The sequence below is a fragment of the Pan troglodytes genome, chromosome 13 (assembly GCF_028858775.2).
Source record: "Pan troglodytes isolate AG18354 chromosome 13, NHGRI_mPanTro3-v2.0_pri, whole genome shotgun sequence".
Taxonomy (NCBI): Eukaryota; Metazoa; Chordata; class Mammalia; order Primates; family Hominidae; genus Pan; species Pan troglodytes.
Genome location: NC_072411.2, coordinates 72,700,280 through 72,726,172, shown reverse-complemented (window position 1 = coordinate 72,726,172; position 25,893 = coordinate 72,700,280). Strand labels below are relative to the sequence as shown.

The following is a 25,893-nucleotide window of genomic DNA, read 5'->3' as shown; positions in this document are numbered from 1 at the left end:
AAAAATAAAAAAATTAGCTGGGCGTGGTGGCATGTGCCCGTAATCCCAACTACTCGGGAGGCTGGGTAGGAGGATCACCTGAGCCCAGGAGGTCGAGGCTGCAGTGAGCTGTGATGGCACCACTACACTCCAACCTGGACAACAGAGTGAGACCCTATCTCAAAAACAAAAACAAAAAACACTATAGTTTATAGACTTACATTACAAACTAATAAACACATCTGTTTATGAGACTGAGTTGCTAGACTCAGCCTCTGAGGGCAGGTCTTATTTTCCTGAACACATACTTTGGAAAAGCTACTAAAGCTAATCAGACTCTTATTCATGAATAAGATCCTCACAATTCAGAGGGAATTCAATTTAAACCACTGAAAGTCTTATATACGCTGTGTAATTAGCTCTAACTTAACAAGGATTTATCCTATTTGCTAAAGGCTTTCCCCTCTTCTTTCTGAGTTATGGTATTAAGCTATGTCTACATACCCTAAACTCAGGACTGACAAGTGATGGTTTCAGCCTGGGTGTTTCATCCTCCAGAGACTTGGGAACATGCTGATACTATTTAGAAAAGGCCAGATAATGCTTGCTGCACGGTAGGCCATAAGGTCCAGATTCTAGATTGAATCTTTTTACTTTTCATTCTGATATTTTTGAAGTCCTGAACACCCAGTATCAGTCCATATGCCTTCACAATAATAATAAATCACCAAAGGAAGAATCAATTACTAAGATGTACTGAATCTGGTTCTATAAATGTCTTGGTGATATGGTCTTTTTATTAAGTCAGTGCCTGCTGACAGATTTTACATAAAGTGTACCGTTATTATAGGACTAGTTTCGCCCAAAGAAATAAATTACACACTTAACTTGCCACGACATTAACTTGATCAAGTGGAGCTTACAATATGCTGGTCATGGAGAAGTGTTTCTATTATAAATCATGACCTTGTACCCACCCAGCCTTTTATCCTTACGGATACCCTTAGCTTAATGTGACATCATGATGGCCCCACTCTTCAGATGGGGTGGGGGAGGGGTCAGGAAGGAGGAGAAACAAAATAAAAAGTCATACATAATGTCAATGACACCCACCGTCTCCCTGTTTGCAGGGGAAAGAAAGAAGGGAACCCCAGTGAAGAAAAGAAATGAATCCAATGCATTCATGGTGTTAGTGAAATCTCTCAAATATTTCTTTGCTGATTTCACTGCTAGTGAGATGATCAAATTCTTCAACTTCTGCATGGAGAGATACTGTTATTCTTAAAGCATTCTTTGTGGTCATCCTCAATATCTCTGTATTTTTTTTTGGAGACAGAATCTCGCTCTGTCGCCCAGGCTAGAGTGCAGTGGCACGATCCCCGCTCACTGCAAGCTCCGCTTCCCAGGTTCACGCCATTCTCCTGCCTCAGTCTCCCATGTAGCTGGGACTACAGGCACCCACCACCACGCCTGGCTACTTTTTTGTATTTTTAGTAGAGACAGGGTTTCACCATGTTAGCCAGGATGATCTCGATCTCCTGACCTGGTTATCCACCCACCTCAGCCTCCCAAAGTGCTGGGATTACAGGCATGAGCCCCTGCACCCGGCCTGTTTAGTTTTTTTTGTTTTTTGTTTTGAGATGGAGTCTTGCTCTGTTGCCCAGGCTGGAGTGCAGTGGTGCGATCTTGGCTCACTGCAACCTCCGCCTCCCGGGTTCAAGTGATTCTCCTGCCTCAGCCTCCTGAATAGCTGAGATTACAGTGTGTGCCACCACTACCGGCTAATTTTTTTGTATTTTTAGTAGAGACGGGGTTTCACCATGTTGGTCAGGCTGTTCTTGAACTCCTGACCTCGTGATCTGCCCGCCTTGGCCTCCTAAAGTGTTGGGATTATAGGTGTGAGCCATCGCGCCTGGCCTATCTCTGCATGTTTTTTGTTTTTGTTTTTGAGATGGAGTCTCGCTCTGTCGCCCAGGCTGGAGTGCAGTGGCACAATTTTGGCTCCCTGCAACCTCCGTCTCCCAGGTTCAAGGGATTCTCCTGCCTCAGCCTCCCGAGTAGCTGGAACTACAGGTGCCCACCACCACACCCAGCTAATTTTTGTATTTTTAGTAGAGATGGGGTTTCACCATGTTGCCAGGCTGGTCTCAAACTCCTGACCTTGTGATCCACCCACCTCAGCCTCCCAAAGTGCTGGCATTACAGGCGTGAGCCACTGCGCCTGGCCTATCTCTGTATGTTTTACAGAAACTTGCTGTAGCCTGCAAGATGCATTGAGTCTTAGCATAAACTCCATTACCAAGAAAAGTTTAAGCCTTCTCTCCCTCCTCCCCATCCTTTCCCCCCGAATGCCCCACTCCCTTCTTTTATTAGAGCATATTTGATTTAGATAGAGAGGTAATAAATTTTTTTAAATCATTTTATTTTATTTTAAAATAAAATTGTATATATTTAAGATGTAGAATGTGATGTTTTCATAACAAGTTGTTGCTTTTAAAACTGCCATATGGTATGCAATATGATACAACTTATGTTTTAAAGTCTTGTATATGCCTGAAAAAGAAACTGTTTTTTTTTTTTTTTTGAGATGGAGTCTCGCTGTTTTGCCCAGGCTGGAATGCAGTGGTGCAATCTCGGCTCAGTGCAACCTCCACCCCGCAGGTTCAAGCGATTCTCCTGTTTCAGCCCCCCAAATAGCTGGGACTGCAGGTGCATGCCACCACGCCCAGCTAATTTTTTTTGTATTTTTAGCAGAGACGGGGTTTCACCATTTTAGCCAGGATGGTCTCCATCTCCTGACCTTGTGATCCGCCTGCCTCGGCCTCCCAAAGTGCAAAAGAAACTGTTTAACAGTAGAATTAAGTAGAGAAGAAAGAGAGGTAACTTTTTACACTTTGGTATTATTTCAATGTTTTATAATAAGGATGTAGACTTTTAAAGTCATATTCTTCTGGCCAATTCTCTCATCTCCTTCAAATCTTAGCTCAAATGTCTCTTGCTCTGATCAGACCCACCTGGACCACCCTGTTAAAATTGCAATCCACCCTCTGTTCTCCCTTCTTCCCACGATCCTTATTAACTTCAAACATACTTAGAGTGACTATACAATTTATTAATCAAATATGACCTTCTGAGAGTGAAAGGGGTCATCAACCTGGGATGAGAGGAGCCAGGGCAATGTCTACAGTCTGAGGCTATCTGAAGCAAACTAGGATGTCTGGCAACTTTAGACACACCATGTAGTTGATTTTTTCATTATGCTTACCAGTCATCCCCCCAACCTAAATTGAAGCTCCACAGGAGTGAGAAGGCAGAGCTTTTTATCTGTTAGTTTACTGATGTATTCCAAGGGCCAGAGCAGTGCTTGGAACATAATAGGTCAGAGATTCATTGAATGAATGAGTATATGAATGAATGAATGATAAAAAAATTCATTTTGGAAAAGATGTTATGTAAATGTGAAGGGATGTTCTAAACTATCCCATATGGTGCCAAGTCTTTGCCACACTCCAGACATTGTGTTGAGTGTTCTGCACATAAAAAGAGCACGCTAAATATTTCCTTGTTAATTGGTTTGAGATCTGATGAATTCTCAGAACAGAACCCCATCCCTGTTAAAACGAGTAACTCAAATATATTAAAAGTCTAATAGTAATGCTATTTTTGGTTGGCCACCCTGGACTGATGTGCTGCTATTTTCCTTCATTAGGATGGGTAAGTTAGGATTGATTTATTGTATAGTAACATAACATGTTTAAGTGTTCTCTATCCCCTTTCTGCCCACTTGGAGAGCTATTTTCACCTTCTTTTTTTATTTTTATTTTTTTTATTTTTATTTTTTTAAGAGACAGAGTCTTGTTCTGTTGCCCAGGCTAGAGTGCAGTGGTGCAATCATAACTTACTGCAGCCTTGAACTCCTGGGCTCAAAGGATCCTTCTGCCTCAGCCTCCTTTAGTAGCTGGAACTGCAGGCATGTACCAACACGCCCAGCTTATTTTTAAATTTTTTGTAGAGATGGGGGTCTCACTATGTTGCCCAGGCTGGTCTCCAACTCCTGGCCACAGGCAATCCCTCTACCTTGGTCTCCCAAAGTGTTGGGATTACAGGTGTGAGCCACCATACCTCGCCCTATTTTCACTTTTAAGGAGAAATTATCTGCATTTTAACATTTTCTCATATAGTTTTATTTTTGGCATGAATTAAAATATTAATGCACAGACAGCCTTCCCACATGGTGTGATTTCATATTCTTCCTAGTGTTTTTTCCCCATTAGGTATTAACCAACAACTCTTGATGAATTACTTCCTGCATAGTCTTCACTTAGTTTTCTCACTTTGCCATCCATCTATCTATCTATCTATCTATCTATCTATCTATCTATCTGTATGTATCTGTCTTGACACCAATATGTATTTTTCAGTATAATCAGGAGGGAAATAGGAAAGACTGTGCTTCAGCTGTTGTTTTTTGTTTGTTTGTTTGTTTGTTTAGACAGGGTCTTGCTCTGTCACCCAGGCTAGAGTGCAGTGTTAGGATCATGGCTCACTGCAGTCTTGAGCTCCTGGAGCTCCTACCTCCACCTCGTGAGTAGCTAGGACTGTGGACATGCACAACCACACCCGGCTTAAACATGTATTTTTATACTGCTCTTTCATTCATCGCTCCCCATTATTTTGGTGCAATTTAAAAGCTGTTTTGGTTATCCCATAAAATAAAACAACTATTGAAGTCAACTATTTTCTTTCTTGAAAGCCCAGGTGGTACTTGTACTTACCTTAAAAAATGATTTAAGATTTTAAAATGACTTCATCATCAAATGCCTTTTGTTTAACACAGCAAAGGAAGTATTTCTCATTAGCAAAATGTTTTCAGTGATGTGTGGGAAAGATAGTGTTTAGAGAAAATCAAAGGGCATAGGAGAAAAGTTGCAAACTTAAAAGGGTGAGCAGAAAGAGGAGCAAGAGAAGAAGCTGAGGAGTGGCCAGGAAGAGCTGTGTTGAATTGAACATCTGATTTGGGTTTAGTTGATCACTGTCTCATGTAGATGGCATGAGACTGGAGGGCAAGGATATTTATTTCATCTTTCTGTCTAAAACATCACAGAATACGTAGGAGTGTGGGGACAAAGTTCAGTTAAGAAGACGGAGAGAGAACCTGCCCAAGGTTAGAAGAGTGGTCAGTGGAGCAAAAGGCTTCTGAGAGCAGCAGGATGAGGAAGAAAGGGACCCCTGGGTGTCAGTCTGTTTAGGCAACACAAGAACAGGATAGAGAGATTGAGGAAAACTACTTCTTGCAATAGGGATAATCGCATATATCATCTGTAATCATTATTAAGAAGTTTAGCTTCAGGGATAATTTGGAAGGCGATTCCTATTTCAGGGATAAATTCACCAGTCTTGTTAATCTTTACAGATCGAATGTGATATATACATATATCACATGTGAGATATATATATATATACATATATATATATATGGAAATGTCTACAACAGAAATGTAAACGTTTTGCCTTCTCTGCTTTTTTCAGCGACCTTTCTTAGCCATGAGCTAATGCCTAGTCCTGCCCTGCATCTGGCCTTTAGTCTTTGTTGTTGCTGCTGCTGCTGCTGCTGCTGCTTTTATTGCTTGGTTTTTAGTCCTACAGCCCTTCCCATATGATGAAAGGGAGAGAGGGGTGGGAAAAGACAGGGAAGCTAGAGAGAAGAGGGTGGGAAGAAAGACCCACTCCAAGGTAATTTTCTGTCACTCATCATGGTGCTTTAAGGGCTTGAGTTTTAATAAACTCCATTATAATATTAGCCACACTTGTTTAAATCAATGTTTTAGTTAATTTAAAGTTAAAGGCCTGTACATTAATTCATAAATATTTCAACAGGGGTTCTCATACTTTTTTGTGCATGGAAATCACTTTGGCGTATAGACTTTCCCTCACCCGACTCCAGAGGCCCTGATTCTCCAGGTCTGGGTGGGCCCAGGGAAAGGTGTACTGTACCGAGCACTGCAGGCAGCTCTGATATACTGAGCTGGGAGGCTCTTGGAAAATCATCGGCTTAGCAGTCACTATTTTTACCCCTTCTGCCCTGGATCAGGTCCCAAGAACCTCCTCTCATCTCTCCTATTTCTGAAGAAGAAAAGGTGGCTTCTGCCCCCAATACTTCTCTCTGCCCTCCAAAGCTGAGAGGGACGATCAGGTTTCTGTGACCAGCCCCCCGCCCCATCTCCCCCATCCCTTTCTTGAATTCTTGTGGCTTTCTCATACATATCCTGGAGCTAAAAGTGGCAGGCTACTTTTTAGCTATAAATGGGATGGAAAAAGTGGACACTATCACTGAGGGAACCGTATTGGTTAAATATGATGGGACATTTTGACCCCCTGGAGCCAAAGCCATCAAGAAAAAGTGGGTATTGCCTCTGATGTCCTTGCAGGAAGTGCTTCTTCCCTGTGATTTTTGTGTGAAAATATCATCAAGTGGACAGCTCAATATTTATCAGAAAAATCAGGGAAAACTTGTGTAGTGTGGCTTATTTTAGCAAGAATGTGGGATAAAATGAAACACAAAATCATGTAAGGATTATAGTTGCAGACATAATAAGTTTAACCCAATTCCTGGCATAAAGTAGGTATTCAGCATATATTTGTGGAATAAATGAATATATATATATTTATTTATTTATTGAGACGGAGTCTTGCTCTGTTGCCCAGGCTGGAGTACAGTGGTGCGATCTCGGCTCGCTGCAAGCTCTGCCTCCCGGGTTCATACCATTCTCCTGCCTCAGCCTCCTGAGTAGCTGGGACTATAGGTGCCCGCCACCACGCCTGGCTAATTTTTTTTTTTTTTGGTATTTTTGGTACAGACAGGGTTTCACCGTGTTAGCCAGGATGGTCTTGATCTCTTGACCTTGTGATCCGCCCGCCTTGGCCTCCCAAAGTGCTGGGATTACAGGCGTGAGCCGCCGCTCCTGGCCTGAATATATTTTTAATAGGCCCAAGGCCTATTCCTAGCTGTATAATATAGACATATGAGACGCACAGATAATTTCTATTTACACCTCTTCAGAGAGCTGTGACAGTTTTAAAACTCTCAATTAAGCTGCTCTTTGGTCACAAGATTACCTACCATGATTGTCAGGAACCTACAGCTACCCAGTCACACGGACAGTTATCAGTCACTCCTAGCCTGACTCAAAATGTGTAGGTTAGTTGGCAGTTAGTCATGAATAAGATAATGCTGAGGGCTCAGAGAAGTTTTGAATCCTGTAGTGTTCGGCTGAGAATGGTGTCTTGTGATAGCTGGCTTGCATGTATTAATATTGGGGAAAAGATGTGAATTTGCTAATAATTAGAAGTTGTTAAGTCATTCAGACATATTATACATATGGAAACTAAAGATGTTGGAATAGTAATAGGTAACCAGAGAATCCCAGTGTACTGAATAGATGCTTCAGTGGTTTGATGATTACTGATGGTATAATTCAAGAAGACATCCACATCCAGGAGTGAATGTAGGATGCTGGATTTCAGGACATAAAATCTTGGGATTTTTGTGGTGATTCACAAAAAGCCAGTGAAGTTAATCCTAGGCCGCAGGGAGAAGCCCAGTGCCCTTCTTCAGTAGATGAGGAAACCACAGCTTTGAAAACATGCTTTCCCTCTGGGCTCCTTCACTCATTTTTTCTCCTCTTGCATGGTGAGCTGTGAAGCGTTCCACACTGTCTTCCCTCTTCCCACAGTTATTGCTTGATACAGGGGTCAGTAGTTAGGATAACCTCACTGGCTCATATTCTATAGGCCCATTTATATAATATTAATCCTGTAACTTAAAAAAAAGGCAACAGAATCATATTATCAGGCTTCTAGTCTAAGAGTCTTTTTTTTTTTTTTTTGGTTTCCAAATGGTTATTTTATCAGATTGTTTGAACATTTAATTTATCCTGTTTGCAATCCAAAATAGTTACCTCAAGTTTGCTGTTTTGTGTGTGTGTGTTTACTTTTATTGTATATTTATTTTTCTAAACTCTTTGGCACAATTTTCTGGGGGGCAGTCCAAGAGTCTTTTTTTACTAAGCCGAATTTATATGGCGTTCCCCCCAAAATTGTTAGAAAGTTGTTAGAAAAAAGTTTTTCCTCCATTTCTCTCATTAGTAGTCTAGACTAGGGGTTGGCAAACTTTTTCTGTAAAGGGCCAATAGTAAATATTTTAGGCTTTGTAGGCCATAAGGTTTTTGTCATAACTACTCAACGCTACTGTTGTAGTGTGAAAGCAGCTGTGGACAATATGTAAATGAATGGGTGTGACTGTGTGCCAATAAAACTTTATCTATAAAAAGACACTTTGGAGTTGGGGTACAGAGGCAATCAATATGGTCCCAGCTACCTGGGGGGGCAGAGGCAGGAGGATAGCTTGAACCTAGGAGTTTGAGGCCAGCCTGGGCAACATAGTGAGACCCTCATCTCTAGTTAAAAAAACAAACAAACAAACAAACAAAAAAAAAACCATGCCGGGAGTGATGGCTCACGCCTGTAATCTCAGTACTTTGGGAGGCTGAGGTGGGCGGACCACCTGAGGTCAGGAGTTTGAGACCAGCCTGACCAACGTGGAGAAACCCCGTCTCTACTAAAAATACAAAATTAGCTGGGCATGGTGGTGCATGCCTGTAATCCAAGCTACTTGGGAGGCTGAGGCAGGAGAATGGCTTGAACCCAGGAGGTGGAGGTTGCGGTAAGCCCGGATCACGCCATTGCACTCCTGCCTGGGCAACAAGAGTGAAACTCCGTCACCAAAAACAAAACAAAACAAAACAATACAAAACCAAAAACACTGTGGGTCCGGAGCTTTGGCCCACACAGGTGGTAGTTTGTCAACACATAACATTGAGAGATGCCACTTCCCTGCATGGCCAAGATGAAGAACAAGTTTTGCATGTAAGTAATTAAGAAAGTTGAGGGGCCGGGCGTGGTGGCTCATGCCTATAATTCCAGCACTTTGGGAGGCTGAGGCAGGCGTATCACCTGAGGTCAGGAGTTCAACACCAGCCTGACCAACATAGAGAAACCCTGTCTCTACTAAAAATACAAAATTAGCCAGGTGTGGTGGCACATGCCTGTAATCCCAGCTATTCGGGAGGCTGAGGCAGGAGAATCGCTTGAACCTGGGAGGCAGAGGTTGCGGTGAGCCGAGATCGCACCATTGCGCTCCAGCCTGGGCAACAAGAGCGAAACTCCGTTTCAAAAAAAAAAAAAGAAAGAAAGTTGATAATATTTATTTTATTCCTTGGATAGATTTACTATTGGGTTGCTGGGGAGAAGCCCAATGAGTTATATGCTTGAATTTTTGGTCTGAATGTTCTTTGAATGAAAGCAGAAATGATCGCTAACCAAAAATAAAGACACTGTTAATTTAGTTATACTGCACAATAGTTGGGTAACTGGCTGAGTTTTTCAGTTTAGTTTCTGAATGTCAGAACTACAGCCAGAACTAACAGAGAAATTGTCTTCCGTTTTTCCTGCTTTCCTTTATCCCTGCAGGTTTTCTTTGCTTCTTAGCGTTCTTCCTGCTTTGTGTCCCCATCTGCCTTTGCAGTACATGCCCCAGACTTCTTATTGCCCACAGATCCCCAACAAACTTGCTTATCCTGGTTCATTGGTTCATTGTCTCAGGACCAGCTCTCAAAAGATAACTCATCCGAGGAACTAATTACAACTGAAGCATAGATTGTAAGAATAATTTTAGGCATTCTTCTTTGGGAAAAAAGATGGCTGTGAGTGGTCTCCAAAGAGAAGACTCACATCATTTCCCCCATTGCCTTGTTAATTGTCACCAAGAGATCAGGAATTTCTCCGCAAGGCTCTGTAAAGGCTAGTCCATGCTGCCTCAAGACCTTTGATAATTGTGTAAACTATTAATAATAGTTGTCTAAAAGATTCAGACTTCTTTCTACCTCTGCCTCCATTGCACCTTTAGCAATCTGGAGTCTCCACAACTTTCTTCATGGAACCACCACCAGGCCCCTTCTGTAGGCTTCTTATGGAGGCTGAAAGTGTCTACATGGCAGCATAAAGTAGTAATTAAGGACTCTGGAGTCACTGCCCAGGCTCAAATCCCTGCTGCAAATTGCGAGGTCTTTGGTGAGTCACTAAATTGCTCTACACCTCAGTTTCTTGTAAAAATGTTACTAACAATGATGAAAACATTTGTCTAATAGGTTACTTGTGAAGATTAAATGAAGCAATAGGGTAAAGCCAGGGCTTGGTACACAAGTACTCAATACATGTCAGTTGTTGTTATTCTCAGATATAAGTGAGATAAAAGCATCAGCATTTTTTTTTTTTTTGAGATGGAGTCTCACTTTGTCACATAGGGTGGAATGCAATGGTGCAATCTTGGCTCACTGTAACTTCTGCCTCCTGGGTTCAAGCGATTCTCCTGCCTCAGCCTCCCAAGTAGCTGGGATTACAGGCACGCACCAGCATGCCTGGCTAATTTTGTATTTTTAGTAGAGACAGGGTTTCACCATGTTGGTCAGGCTGGTCTTGAACTCCTGACCTTAGGTGATCCACCCACCTCAGTCTCCCAAAGTGCTGGGATTACAGGCGTAAGCCACCATGCCTGGCTCAGTATCAGCATAATTTATATTGAGCTATATTTTGGTTGCTCTGGCTACGGGCAGATTGCCATTTAACCATTAGCATTCCTTAAAGACACTGAAATACAGGCTCCCTGGCTCCTGAAAGGAGCATGGTTTAGGAATCTGACCCACTCGGATTTGCACATTGCTCCTCCCTACTAGCTCTCTGACCATGGTCAGGTAACATTGCTTTACTGAGTTTACCATTTATAATTTTTACCTATGTACAGCTGTATGGACAGTACATCATGGGAGAATGCCAGTGAAATGGCCAGTTCTTGTTAAATATTTTTATTTTAATAATGGTCTTAGATGTCCTCAGTTTATATCTAAATATCTGTGGAGTTCTTGCAAGGCATTAGGGCAGGTATCAATATCTTACAAATTGGGAGAATTAGTTAGGGAAATATTTTTGGAGAGAAGAACATCTTTCTTTCTTTCCTTCCTTCCTTCCTTCCTTCCTTCCTTCCTTCCTTCCTTCCTTCCTTCCTTCCCTTCCCTTCCCTTCCCTTCCCTTCCCTTCCTTCCCTTCCTTCCTTCCTTCCTTCCTTCTTTCTCTTTCTTTCTTTCTTTCTTTTTTTTTTTTTTTTTAATGAAGTCTCGCTCTTGTTCCCCAGGCTGGAGTGCAAAGGCGCGATCTCAGCTCACTGCAACCTCTGCCGCCCAGGTTCAAGAGATTCTTCTGCCTCAGCCTCCCGAGTAGCTGGGATTACAGGCGCCTGCCACCACGCCCAGCTAATTTTTGTATTTTTAGTAGAGACGGGGTTTCACCATGTTGGCCAGGCTGGTCTTGAACTCCTGACCTCAGGGGATCCACCCACCTCGGCCTCCCAAAGTGCTGGGATTACAGGCGTGAGCCACCGTGCCCAACAGAACATCTTCTTTCTAAGCAAGCTGTCTGTTGTGTGTGCAGACAAGGCTGGTCTTGGATAGTATATCATTGGCAGTTTGGTCCAACGAGCTCAGAATGCAGAAAAAATCAACCTAGCTTCTTGACTCTGTTAGTGACTCACTGGATCTCTGTCTTTTCCTGAAAGGAGTGGATTGGCCTATGTATTTTCTAAGGATTGTTATTGTTCTAAAACATAGCCTTTGTGTGTATAGGGCAGTGATATGGCATTACTTATGTCTCTCCACTGATCTGGCAAGAGGCATCCAACCGTCTAGTGTTGTCATGGAAATGTTAGTTGGTCAGAATAGTTTCTTTGCTTTTAACATTGCAGGGTGAGTAGCAATAAGGGTTTTGTCTTTGTGGTTTTATTTTTGTTCCCCTCCTTTGTTTTGAATGATATGTGGCCCAGTAATATATTAACAGTATAGAAATGAAGAAAACATTCTGCGTGACTCAAAAGCTAGCATTTTTTGCTGTCATCAACCAAGGAGCTGGTTTGGAGAACAGTAAATACCAGAGGTTCACGGAAGTGGGAAGCACTACCCAATTAAATAAGTATAGTGTCCACCCCAACCGCCCGCTATATTCACAGGTTGTCGATGGTTCGTGTGTGTCATGTTTAAATGCACAAAATCCTTCTCTACTTTTAACAGGAATATAATGAAAATCTGATTTGGCTGGACACTTCAGTAAAAGCAGTCAGACTGCTTTTTACACATAGACACAATCTGAATTGATGACCCGTTCAGTCATTTAACCAATTAACTTGATCAATAACCAGATAGTGACTTTATTAGAGGTCCTCCATGGATCAAATAATTCAAAGCACCACATATAATTAAATACGAGATTATGAGTTAGTTATGGATACAAACAAAAAAAATTTAAGTGAAAATATCTCAGTATCTCTTTAAAATGTCCATTTCACACAAATTTGATTTAGGATGAAAATTAATGTAATTCTGTCAAAGCTACATAGAAAAGTGGCACCGTATGCAATTAAAAAAAAGCAATACCCAAACATTTACTTTAGGGATAGTCTCTGAACTTTGAAATATCTATAAAATGGTGTATGTGATATAACTGGCTCTTTCTGTTGGAGGTGACGTTAACTGTCACCAAGGAACTGGTAATAAATACATTATGAAATCCCATAAATCAACATTAGCAAACACAGCCCTCAGCAAACTATCTTTCAATGACTACTATAATGATTAATAAGAATGTGAAGTCCAATTAATATACTGATTTTTCACTCTTGAACTTCATCTAGTTCATTAACATAGAAAATATTTAATCCCTCCCATCTTCAATCTAAATCTTAATCCTAATCCTTCTCTTCAGTCTCTGATCATTTCCATCCTAAAAATCTGGCCAATCCCACAACCCCCTTTAATTACCTTTCCATTTCTTTCCTTCCTTCTGCCACCAAGTTTCTGGAGTTGTCTGAGGCCACAGGAAACTAAAGTGACTGTCCTAGTCACGCAGTTAAAAAACTGTGGAGCCACATCTCAACCCATTTCTTCTGCATGACATCATCTTTAATGTGTCCTTCCTCCACCCCTTCCTTCTGTAGCCCGTGCCCTCCGGTATGTAAAGTGATGTCTTTGCACGATGTGTTGGTCTCAAGTCCCTCTCTATTCTCCTATCATTACTCTAGCTTACTAATTGATCTGTAATTGATCTTCTAATTGATCTCCTTGTCTCTTGCTTCTCCCCTTTACACAACTGCCAACAAGCCCTCTTCAAATTTCAGCTCTGTTTATGGCATTCCTCTGAACAAAATCCCCCGTGGCTTCTTATTGTTTACTAAATAGAGTCCAAACTACTTACTGTAGCATTCAAAGTCCCCCACAGTCTACTTCTTCAGTTTTACCTTTTATTTTTAGTTTGACTATGCTCTATTCAAAACAACAACAGGGAGTGGGCGTGGTGGCTCACGCCTGTAATCCTACCACTTTGGGAGGCCAAGGCAGGTGGATCACCTGAGGTCAAGAGTTCGAGACCAGCCTGGCCAACATGGTGAAATGCCGTGTCTAATAAAAATAAAAAATTAGCTGGGCGTGGTGGCAGATGCCTGTAATCCCAGCTACTCAGGAGGCTGAGGCAGGAGACTCTCTTGAACCCGGGAGGAGGAGTTTGCAGTGAGCCGATATTGCGCCACTACACTCCAGCCTGGTTGACAGAGTGAGACTCCGTCTCAAAAACAAACAAAAAACAACAACAACAAAAAACACCAAACGACAATAGGGCCTGAAGTTTCCTATTTCCTCAGTCTAATTGGGCTTTTCCAGGGCACTTAGTTGTTCCGGTTACACAGGCTGCTTAGAATGTGGGAGCAGGAAGGCTTTCTCTAAACCTCACCAAGGGCTAGCCCAGCAGTCTTGGTGACCTACTTGATGGAGTGCCAGTTTGTCCTACTTCTGGCCATTTCTGCTGTGCTGACCATTCAAGATTCAACTTAAATACTAATTCCTTCATGAAACATTCCTTTATGCAGCCTCCTCTCATCTTACTTGCTTTGCCATTTCTTATTGTAAATGTCTGTGCATGTGTCACATCTCCCCTTCTATGCTGTAAGCTCCTGGAGCAGCTCCACAACAGTGTCTTAAAACAATAGTATCTGGTTGGGCACAGTGGCTCATGCCTATAATCCCAGTACTTTGGGAGGCCAAGGCGGGCGGATCATTTGAGCTCAGGAGTTCAAGACCAGCCTGGGCAACATGGTGAAACCCCATCTCTACAAAAAAATTAAAAAATTGTCTGGGCATGGTGGTGGGCGCCTGTAGTCCCAGCTACTAGGGAGGCTGAGGTGGAGGATCATTTGGGCCCAGGAGGTGGAGGTTGCAGTGAGCCGAGATTGCACCACTGCACTCCAGCCTGGGTGACAGAGTGAGACCCTGTCTCAAAAACAAACAAACACAAACAGAAACCCACAGTAGAATCTGAAGAATTGTCATGAGGCATGGCACAAATAATTTATTCTTAATAACAGTTCCAAGTACAATGGCTTTACTGTAAGAGGGGGAATTACATGGTATGTGAATAATATTTCAAAACAGTTGTTATAAAAATAATAGTTCAAATCCTAATATTTAGTTATTTATCTATTTTTTGGAGACAGGGTCTCATTCTGTCTCCCAGGCTGAAGTGCAGTGGTGTATTCATGGCTCACTGCTGCCTTGGCCGCCTGGGCTCAAGCATTCCTTCCACCTCAGTCTCCTGAGTAGCTGGGATTACAGGCACGTGCCACCATAACGGATAATTTTTAAATTTTTGTAAAGACAATCCCACTATGTTGCCTAGGATGGTCTTGAACCCCTGGGCTCAAGAGATCCTTTTGCCTCAGCCTCCCAAAGTGCTGGGATTACAGGCATAAGCCACCATACCCAGACTGAATCCTAATATTAACAAATGATTTTAAGTTACTTAAAAATAATTTTAGGCTGGGCGCGGTGGCTCATGCCTGTAATCCCAGCACTTCGGGAGGCCGAGGCGGGTGGATCACGAGGTCAGGAGATTGAAACCATCCTGGCTAACACGGTGAAATCCCGTCTCTACCAAAAATACAAAAAATTAGGCGGGCGCGGTGGCGGGTGCCTGTAGTCCCAGCTACTCGGGAGGCTGAGACAGGAGAATGGCGTGAACCCGGGAGGCGGAGCTTGCAGTGAGCCGAGATCTCGCCAGGGCACTCCAGCCTGGGCGGTAGAGTGAGACTCCGTCTTAATAATAATAATAATAATAATAACTTTAAGCAGGACCTGGTACAACATGGCAGATATAGCGTGCACGCGTTTATCTCCTCAATTTCTCCGGAATTTTCTCCTCAGTTTCATCTTTAATCCCAATACTTTGGGAGGCTGAGGCAGGAGAATCGCTTGAGCCCAGAGGTTTGAGACCAGCTTGGGCAACATAGTGGGATTCTGTCTCTACCAAAATTTAAAAATTGGCTGCTGTGGTGGTACATGCCTGTGATTTTAATAATAATAAATAAGAACTAAAGAGAATAAGCTCAAAATAGTGATAAGACTGGAAGAGGAACTGATCAAGAGAAGGCAGATTTCAACGTATTTCTGGAAGATGGCAAATGGATAGAAGAAGATACTTGCTTTTAGTAATAAAGAAATAGGTGATTCAAATTGGCCTCCTCTTGAAAATTAGGACAAAATTAAAAATATACCTTATTGTAGGCACTGGAGAGGTAGCAAGAGAGTAGGGAAATATTGAACCCCAAGGTCTGGTAGAAGACAAAATTCTTTTTTTCTTTTTTCTGAGATGGAGTCTTGCTCTGTTGCCCAGGCTGGAGTGCAGTGGTACGATCTCGGCTCACTGCAACTTCCACCTCCTGGGTTCAAGCAATTCTCCTGCCTCAGCCTCTCAAGTAGCTGGAATTACAGGCGCACGCCACCATGCCCGGCTAATTTTTGTATTTTTAGTAGAGATGGGGTTTCACCATGTTTGCCAGGCTGGTCTCCAACTCCTGACCTCGTGATCTGCCCGCCTCTGCCTCTCAAAGTGCTGGGATTACATGCGAGAGCCACCGCACCTGGCCAGAAGACAAATTCTAAGAGGAGATTTCTGGGAGGCATTTGCCCGTTCCAGAAGAGGTAACTAAGAAGCTGTGAGGCTGAGCAGTGTGGGGCCAACAGGACAAAAGTTGAAGTCTTAAATATCTACCCCTCCACACACTTGCACTTTGACTTAGGATCACAAAGAGCTGCACTGTAGGAGATAGTGAACCAGAGAGTGAACTGCTCTTAGAGGAACTGCAGGCCAGTTTCAAATCATTACATATCTGAAGTTGGATTAAAGTGATCCTGACTTACTCATGCCCCCAGCAAATATAACTATATTACTATTTTATGGAGGAATGGAATATTATCCTGGGCCTCCAATTATCTTTACAAATAATTTTGCAAATGCAGTTTCCAGCATGCAATAAACAAATAACCAAGAAAGTAAGAAAACATGAATAAGAACCACATTATAGTAAAAATGCTAAAAACCAAAGGAAGAGAAAACCTTAAAAGCAGTCAGGGAAAAAGACTGATTATCTTCAAAGGAACAACAACTTGACTCACAGCTGACCTTTCAGCAGAAACAATGAGAACTAGAAGATAATGAAGTACGATCTTTAAGGTGATAACAGAAAATAACCACCAATATAGAATTCTGTACCCATCAAACACATCTTTCAAGAATGACAGTGAAATAAAGACATTTTCTGTTAAACAAAAACTTAACAGCAGCAGAGTCACACTAAAGGAAACACTAAAGAATGTTCTGTAGGTAGAAGAAAATCTATCCCAGAATAGTAGGTCAGAGATGTGAGAAGAAATGAAGAGTAATGTAAACAATAATAATGATGTCTTATGTGACTTGCAATAGCTACAAAATTAAATATACCACAACAGTGGCAAAATAAGAAGGAATATATATATATGTGTGTGTGTATATATATATGAACACACATATGTATATGAACACACACATAGAAATATAGGTAGTGTATTGAGGTCCTTCAATTCTGGAATTGTCTAGGTAGAGAGTAAAAATACAAATAATATTAGATGACTATTATTGGATTACTATTATTGGATAAGTTAAGGATGCATATACTGTAATTTCTTGGGTAGCCACAAGAGAATGATAAAAGTGTTTGTATGCACCTAATAATGTATTATAGTTTTAAAATGTACTAAAATTTTACAAAAATTGGCTGGGCACTGTGGCTTATCCCTGTAAACCCATGTAATCCCAGCACTTTGAGAGAATGAGAGGAGCAGGATTATTTGAGCCCAGGAGTTCAAGACCAGCCTGGGCAACAAAGTGAGAGTCCCGTCTCTACACACACACACACACACACACACACACACAGTTAGCTGGGTGCAGTGGCGTGTGCCTATAGTCCCACCTACTTAGAAGGCTGAGGCAGGAGGATCTCTGAGCCCAAGAGTTTGAGGCTGCAGTGAGGTATGATTGCACCACTGCACTCCAGCTATAAAGTCTCAACAAATTTCAGACTTGAAATCATTACTGAATTGTTCTCTGTTCGTAATACGAGTAAGCTAGAACTTAATAACAAAAACTAAGTGACAATCAGGATTACAGATGATAAAGAGGATCTTACAGTAGGTTGTACAATATTAAAAATATCTAGCCCTGTGATTTGGTTTGATTAAAAGAATGTGGTGGAATCGTCAATGTAGCACTTCTGAGAATAAAGAGACCTCTTTCTCTCCCCTCCCTTCTTGGAGACTCTGCCACTGCCACTGGGAATAATAGTAACTTGGAGCTTGAGACCATGTAGAACAGAACTAAGTTAGCCCAGCTGTCTCTGCTGTGGCCCCAAGTATGTGAGAAACCCAGCCAAAATCAACAAAGCTGCTTAGCTGACTTGTAGCTAATTGCAGATGCACGAGTGAACCCTGGCAAGACTAGCTCAAATCAGTAGAAATACTCAGCCAACCCCTAGACTTGTGAGAAATATGTAGTTGTTTTGGGTAATGTAGTAATAGCTAAATGATACAGGCAGTAAGTCAAGAAAAAACAAGGTATAAAGATTGAAAAGAAAAAAAAATCTGTAGTTATTTGCAGAAGGTAAAATTATGTATACAGAAAATCCAAAGGTATCCATAGATAGACTATTGGAATTAATGAGTAAATTTAGCAAAGTTGTGGAACTCAAATGCTAAAAATCAACCGCATTTCCATATAACAGAAACAAATAGAAAATAACTAAAAAAACCTTTCAAATAACATCAAATAATATGTGGCACATAGAAATAAAACTAACAAAATCTGTGCCAAAATTCTCATGTAGAATTATAAATCATTGGCCGGATGTGGTGGCTCATGTCTGTAATCCCAGCACTTTGGGAGGCCGAGGCGGGTGAATTGCTTGAGTTCAGCAGTTTGAGACCAGCCTGGGCAATATGGCAAAACCCTGTCTCTACTAAAAACACAAAAAATTAGCCGGGCCTGGTGGCATGTGCTTGTAATCCCAGTTACTCAGGAGGCTGAGGCAGGAGAACAACTTGAACCCAGGAGGGAGAGGTTGCAGTGAGCTGAGATCACGCCACTGCACTCCAGCCTAGGTGACAGAGCGAGACTCTGTCTCAAAAAAAAAAAAAGTATACATCATTATTTAGAGACAAAAAGGAATAAATAACTAAATAAATGGAAGGATATGCCATATTTATGGATCGAAAAAGTCAATATTGTAAACATGACGATTCCTTTCAAATTCACTTATAAATTCAAGATAATTCCAAAGAAATCCCAATAGTTTTAACATTATTAGTATTATTTAGAGACACAGTCTCATTCTGTCACTCAGGCTGGAGTGCAGTGTACAGTCCAGAGCTCACTGCAGACTTCCTGGGTTCAAATGATCCCCCCACCTCAGCCTCCCAAGTAGCTGGGACTACAAGTGCACACTACCATGCCTGGTTAATTAAAAACTTTTTTTTGGCTGGGCATGGTGGCTCACACCTGTGATCCCAGCACTTTGGGAGGCCGAGGTGGGAGGATCACAAGGTCAGGAGTTCAAGACCAGCCTGGCCAACATGGTGAAACCCCATCTCTACTAAAAATACAAAAATTAGCTGGGTGTGGTGGCGGGCACCTGTAATCCCAGCTACTCAGGAGGCTAAAGCAGGAGAATTGCTTGAACCTGGGAGGTGGAGGTTGCAGTAAGCCGAGATTGTGCCACTGTACTCCAGCCTGGGTGACAGAGCGAGACTCTCTCAAAAACAAACAAAAAACTTTTTATTGTAGAGATGGGGTCTCACTATGTTGCCCATGGTGGTCTCCAACTCCTGGCCTGAAAGGATCCATACTAGTATGCCTGGCTAATTAAAAAAAATTATTTTTGTAGAGATGGGGTCTCACTATGTTGCCCAGGATAGTCTCCAACTCCTGGCCTGAAGAGATCCTCCTGCCTTGGCCTCCCAAAGTGCTGAGATTACAGGCATGAGCCACCATGCCTGGCCCTCCAACAGCTTTTGTTTTTCAGATGTTAACTGATTCCATAATATACATAGGGCCCAGACTAATGGGAAGTTTCTCTTGGAGAAGAAAAACAATGTTGGAGGCCTTTTGTTGCCATATACTGAAGCCTATTATAAAGGTATAGTATTTAAGACAAGGAAAAACAAATAAATCAATGAACAGAATAGAGAATCTGGAAACAGACCCATGAACACTTGACTTACATAAATGGTAGTATTTTACAGCAGTAAGAAAATAATGGCCTTTTTATTAAATGGGGCTGAGACAATTGAATAACCCTATAGAAAACATGAAAATTGACCCTCACTGCACACCATTCACAAAATCAATTTTGGGGAGTTGAGGAGCTAAATGTGAAAGGCAAAACAATAATGCTCCCAGGAGATTCTAAAAGCAAGTATTTCTGTGGCCCTGGGGTAGGAAAAGTTTTTTGTTGTTGTTTGTTTGTTTGTTTTGAGACAGGGTCTTACTCTGTCACCCAGGCTGGAGTGCAGTGGTGCAATCACAGTTCACTGCAGCCTTGACCTCCTGGGGCTCAAGCAATCCTCCCACCTCAGCCTCCCGAGTAGCTGGGACTACAGGTGCATGCCACCACACCCAGCTAATTTTTGTAGTTTTGGTGGAGACTGGGTTTTGCTCAGTCTGGTCTCGAACTCCAGGGCTCAAGCAATCTGCCCACCTTGGCCTCTTGAAGTGCTGGGATTATAGGTGTGAGCCACCAGATTTCTTAACAGACCATAAAAACATACTAATCAAAAAGGAAAAGCTGGGTGACAAAATAATCTGTACAACAAGCCCCCATGACATGAGTTTACCTATGTTACAAACCTGCTCGTGTATCCCAGAACGTAAAATACAAGTTAAAAAAAGGAAAAGATTGATAAATTATACCACATTAAAACTACATACTTTTTTCTCATCAAAGGCACTTTAAAAGAATGAAAGCGTAAGCTGCCTAGTGGAGAAAATATTTGCAACACATATAACTGACATATAATGTGTTTCTTCACATTAAAAGAAAAAAATAGTTAAACTAATTCAAAATGGTCATGTTATAAAAGTTATCTAAGTTGGGCACAAAATACATACAATGTGCCCAGTATCATTATTAATGAGGGATATATAAGCTATAATCACAGTGAGATTCTGGGATTCAGCACCCCATCAGAGTCCCCAGATGACAGGTGAAGAGTTGGCAAGAGTTGGTGAGAATGCAGAATGGGAGCTCTTTTATACCACTAACAGGATTGTAAATTGGTATGACTACTTTGCAAAACAGTTTGGCATTCTGTACTGAAGTAAAGATATGTATACCTTATGACTCTGCAACTCTCATCTTAGGTATATAGCCAACAGAAAACCATGCAAAAATAGACACCAAGAGATAGATACAATAATGTTCATAGCAGCAAGTTCTAAAATAGCCCCAAATTGGAAAAAATTCATATTCATCCATTAAATGTAGAATGACTGGCCGGGTGCGGTGGCTCATGCCTGTAATTCCAGCACTTTGGGAGGCTGAGGCTGGCGGATCACCTGAGGTCAGGAGTTCGAGACCAGCCTGGCCAACATGGTGAAACCCCGTCTCTACTAAAAATACAAAACTTAGCTGGGCATGGTGGCAGGTGACTGTAATCCCAGTTACTTGGGAGGCTGAGGAGGCAGGAGAATCTCTTGAATCTGGGAGGCGGAGGTTGCAGTCAGCCAAGATCACACCACTGCGCTCTAGCCAGGGTGACAGAGTGAGACTCAGTCTCAAAAAAAAAAAAAAAAAAAAAAAAAGTAGAATGACTACATCAATTATGTCATATTCTTCTACTAGAATACTACACAGACATGAAAATGAGCAAACTACATTTACATTCCATGACATAGATGAACCTTGCAAATGCAACATTGAATGAAACAAGAGCTAAAAAATTATTTACTGTAGGATTCCATTTATATTAAGTTCTCCAAACCTAATTATGAGGCAAAACCTAACTATAGTGTTTAGGAATGCATGTAAGTATAAAACTATAAAGACAATCAAGGAAGTGTTTACCAATAAAGTCATGAGAATGTTTATCTTTGGGGAGGCACAGACAGGAGTGGTAATTGGCAAGAGCCTGGAGAGAGGCTTCTAGGTACTAACAATGCTCTGTTCTAGACGGGAAGATGGTTACATGGGCGTTGATTTTCTGATAATTTATTGAGCTCAGTCTTCTGATTTGTGCCCTTTTCTGGATATGTATTATATTTGAAAAGAAAGTTTGGGCCGGGTGCAGTGGCTCACACCTGTAATCCCAACACTTTGGGAAGCTAAGGCAGGTGGACTGCTTGAGGCCAGGAGTTTGAGACCAGCCTGGGCAACATGGCAAAAACCCATCTCTACTAAAAATAGAAAAATTAGCTGGGTGTGGTGGTATATGGCTGTAATCCCAGCTACTCAGGAGGCTGAGGCACAAGAATTGCTTGAACCCGGGAGGCAGAGGTTGCAGTGAGCTGTGATTGCGCCACTGCACTGCAGCTGGAGTGACAGAGCAAGACTCTCTGTCTCAAAAAAAAAAAAAAAGAAAAAAAGAAAAAGTTTTAAAAAAGTAGATGAAGGCATATCTGCAAATGACCAAAATGGAAGAAGCAGCAGCTCAAAATGTGAACACTAAATATCTGCAGTGGAACTTTTAAAAAATGTTCTACTCCCAGAATCATTTCTGTTTGACTTGACATTGTTCAGTCTGCTGGTTTTCTTATTTTACTTATTTTTATTTTTTTTTGAGATAGAGTCTCGCTCTGTTGCCCAGGCTGGAGTACAGTGGCGCGATCTTGGCTCGCTGCAACCTCCACCTCCCAGGTTCAAGCGATTCTCCTGCCTCAGCCTCCCTAGTAGCTGGGATTACAGGCATGTGCCACCATGCCTGGCTAATTTTGTATTTTTAGTAGAGACGGGGTTTCTCCATGTTGGCCAGGCTGGTCTTGAACTCCCGACCTCGGGGAATCCACCTGCCTCGGCCTCCCAAAGTGCTGGGATTACAGGCATGAGCCACTGTGCCAGGCCAAATCTACATTTTTCATAAGGGGGAGATTAAATATTGTCTAAAATGACAAATCAAGAAGATAGAAGCAAATTATTCAGAGGCATGCTAGCAACCATTAGAAGAATTAGAAATAATTTTAAACAATGATTGCTTCCTGGAGAGAGGCACATGGAGAAGAAGACTGCTCTCCACTATAAACCCTCTGGACTATTTGATTTTTGTCACGTGCATATTACTTTGATAAATCTAATAAAAGTTACAAGATTCCAGGTTGCATCATTCTCATCTGCTTGGTTTAAGAATTGCTTTTTGAGGCCGGGCACAGTGGCTCACGCCTGTGATCTCAGCACTTTGGGAGGCCAAGTCGGGCGGATTACCTGAGGTCGGGAGTTCGAGACCAGCCTGACCAACATGGAAAAACCCCGTCTCTACTAAAAATGCAAAATTAGCTGGGCATGGTGGCACATGCCTGTAGTCCAAGCTATTAGGGAGGCTGAGGCAGGAGAATCTCTTGAACCTGGGAGGTGGAGGTTGCAGTGAGCCGAGATCACACCATTGCACTCCAGCCTGGGAAACAAGAGTGAAACTCCGTCTCAAAAAAAAAAAAAAAAAGAATTGCTTTTTGAGTTTTGGTACTGTGACTAGCCCAAGAATAATGTCTACAGTCTGTCTTCTCTATACTGTGACTGAAAGTGAACATCATTTCTAAAGTACTCTTAGGAGTACAGCTGTATTAATGACTTAACTATGCAGAGCTTCTGGATTATGATTCCACAATTACTTCTGTTTTCTTTCTAAGTTTATTTATAGATATATTTAAATGAGAAACAAGCCAGGTTTAGAATTACATTGTGCACGGACAAGCAGGGAGTTATGAACATTTCCATTCAACAATTTGAAAAGCAGCTAATATTATCAAACCAAAAGTAGACAATCAATGACAAAAGTGAAACTTCCAAAAGCACTCATATATTAATAGTAACATGAAAAATTTATATATTCTACACATTATTTTTTAAACAATAAAATAAAATTTATCTGCATTTTTTCTGCTCTACTTATAAACATTACCTTTTGGGTGAAGTTCGGCTATTGAAACATTGGCTATATTTATTTTACTTGTAAAATTACAATTTCTGAGATCTTTAAATACCTCATTTCATTATCTTCATAAAAGGCCTATTAATGTGCTCCCTTTCAAAACTCTGATAACAAGATTTTCTTCAAGGTTATTTCTCTCAAAATTTAGGTATCTTCTTGCATACTATCTTTTTTTTTTTTTTTTTTTTTGAGACAGAGTCTTGCCCTGTCGCCCAGGCTGGAGTGCAGTGGTGTGCTCTCAGCTAACTGCAACCTTTGCTTCCCGGGTTCAAGTGATTCTCCTGCGTCAGCCTCCTGAGTAACTGGGATTACAGGTATGCACCACCATGCTGGGCTAATTTTAGTATTTTTTTTTTTTTTTTAGTAGAGACGGGGTTTCACCATGTTGGTCAGGCTGGTCTCGAACTCCTGACCTCATGATCCGCCCATCTTGGCCTCCCAAAGCGCTGGGATTACAGGCCTGAGCCACCGCACCCGGCTTTTCTTGCATACTATCTACCACACATTTTAGAGTAAGAAAAATATTAAGAACATCTGTTCTAGAGAAATGGTCTTATAGGGCTTCTTTGTTTTTGATTACATCACACAGCAATTTGTCATGTTTTATATAAAGTAGGTGCTCAAAAAAGTTTGTCATACTGAATCATGTTGAGTATTATCTAACATCATTACTATATAATTAGCCCAAACTTGAGTGAAAAATCAGAGGTTATAGTGTATGAAAAGTGACTAATCATATGTAACATACAATTGAAAGTAACATTCCTGTCAGATATGCTTGTGTAACTTAGTTAAGTTTCTCCATGTATTCTCCATTCACTAGATATCCCCTCTACCAAGCCCTGTGCTAGGCTCTGTGCACACAAAGATGGACAAGATCAGGTCCTTCCACTGTAGCCACTGATAGCCTCATGGAGTTATTTGACCAGTGAATGGAGAGTTACAGAATAAAGTGACCTGGACTTTCCCTGTCACCGAAGTGACAGGTCCAAACTTTCCCTCTCATTCCTTTCTTTTCATCACTAAAGTAGTGTGGGTGTCTTGGCAAGGTGAAATAAAGAGACAGAGGCTTTCTCAGCATCATAATCAACAAGAGAGGGGTTATTTGCCTTGTAGAAAGAATCTGAAAGATTTAGGCCTATCTGCCTAAACACAGGCAATTATCCTGTTCTAGGAGATCTTGGGGCCAATCCTCCAGGATGGGGCACTCAGCAATGGAGCCCTGACTCTGGGGGAGGTGGGAGTGATAGAAAAGCCCAGCAAAGGTGGGAGGGTGGAGAAGAGTGCAGGAAAGGAACTCCTAGGTCTCCACTGGGGCAGATTCTGAATGGATTGAAAAGTAACTTGATAGGAAAAATCAAGCAATATTATCAGTGTCCATGATTAGACTGGGGTGAGACTGTTTGTTATCTTCCTAGACACTGGGGGCATGAATGACTGTTTAAACTATTGTAAAGGTGTTCTCAGTGTCCCACAGGGCCCCATGGGATGAGAAAGGAAGGGAGCGCCCAGCTCAGGCTGCACAACACATGTGGGAGAGTGGTAGAGATAGGATAAGATGTTTTGGAATCTGCAAGTGGTTCAGTAAGGTTCAGGCATGGACCATATGTCCAAAGAAGCTGACCCCATATCAGTGCTTTCTTATGCAATGACAGACAGTCGATTACCATGAATGTTCCTACTCTGGACAGATTTAGGGTTAGGAAGCACAATTTAATGTGGAGCAAAAGAGTCTCCTTTTGAGGATGAAGAAAAAAAGGAAGGGTGGGCTGAGTTGTTCTCCTCAGGGATACAGTCCACTGGTGACAGAGATTTGTAATATTCATCTTCCCCATCAAGTACTTTGATTTGGCTGCAACAAAGAAAACAACAGGATTTTCAACAAAAAAGAAAACAAATGTTACAATCATCACTGGGGCAGCTAAAGTCATGTGAGTAGCTGGAACAGGGTTGGGGTCCAACACTGGAGGGGAAGGAGAGCTCCTAGGTAGTTCAGGGTCTCCCAGTACAGAGGTACCAGGGTCTGATCTACAAAGCCCTTCACCTTTGGGTCATGCACTGATAGTGGGTCCAGTTTTGTGGTGTCTGGAAGTTGTGGTCATATCGCAACTTGCTTCATGGGATTGAACTCTCTGTCTCCATCTGGTTCCCTCTAGATGAGAAAGTTTTCCTCCTGACCTCCCCCAATTCTCTAATTATTACCATTATGTACTTCATTGCTATTCTCAATTGAGATGCTAACTATCAAATGAACGACAAATTC

The 25,893-nt window shown here is 41.8% G+C and overlaps 1 protein-coding gene and 1 long non-coding RNA gene across 2 annotated transcripts in view; one reads left to right on the top strand and one right to left on the bottom strand.

The window, feature by feature from the left end:
- Positions 1 to 25,893, top strand: part of LOC134807988 (uncharacterized) — a 76,272-nt gene that overhangs the window by 33,586 nt on the left and 16,793 nt on the right. The window lies entirely within an intron of this gene.
- Positions 23,797 to 25,893, bottom strand: part of MYO3B (myosin IIIB) — a 477,280-nt gene continuing 475,183 nt past the window's right edge. Inside the window, exon 35 of the mRNA XM_525960.6 lies at positions 23,797 to 25,482. Coding sequence (XP_525960.6) covers positions 25,344 to 25,482 — 139 coding nt within the window. The 3' untranslated portion in view covers positions 23,797 to 25,343. The remainder of the gene's footprint in view (positions 25,483 to 25,893) is intronic.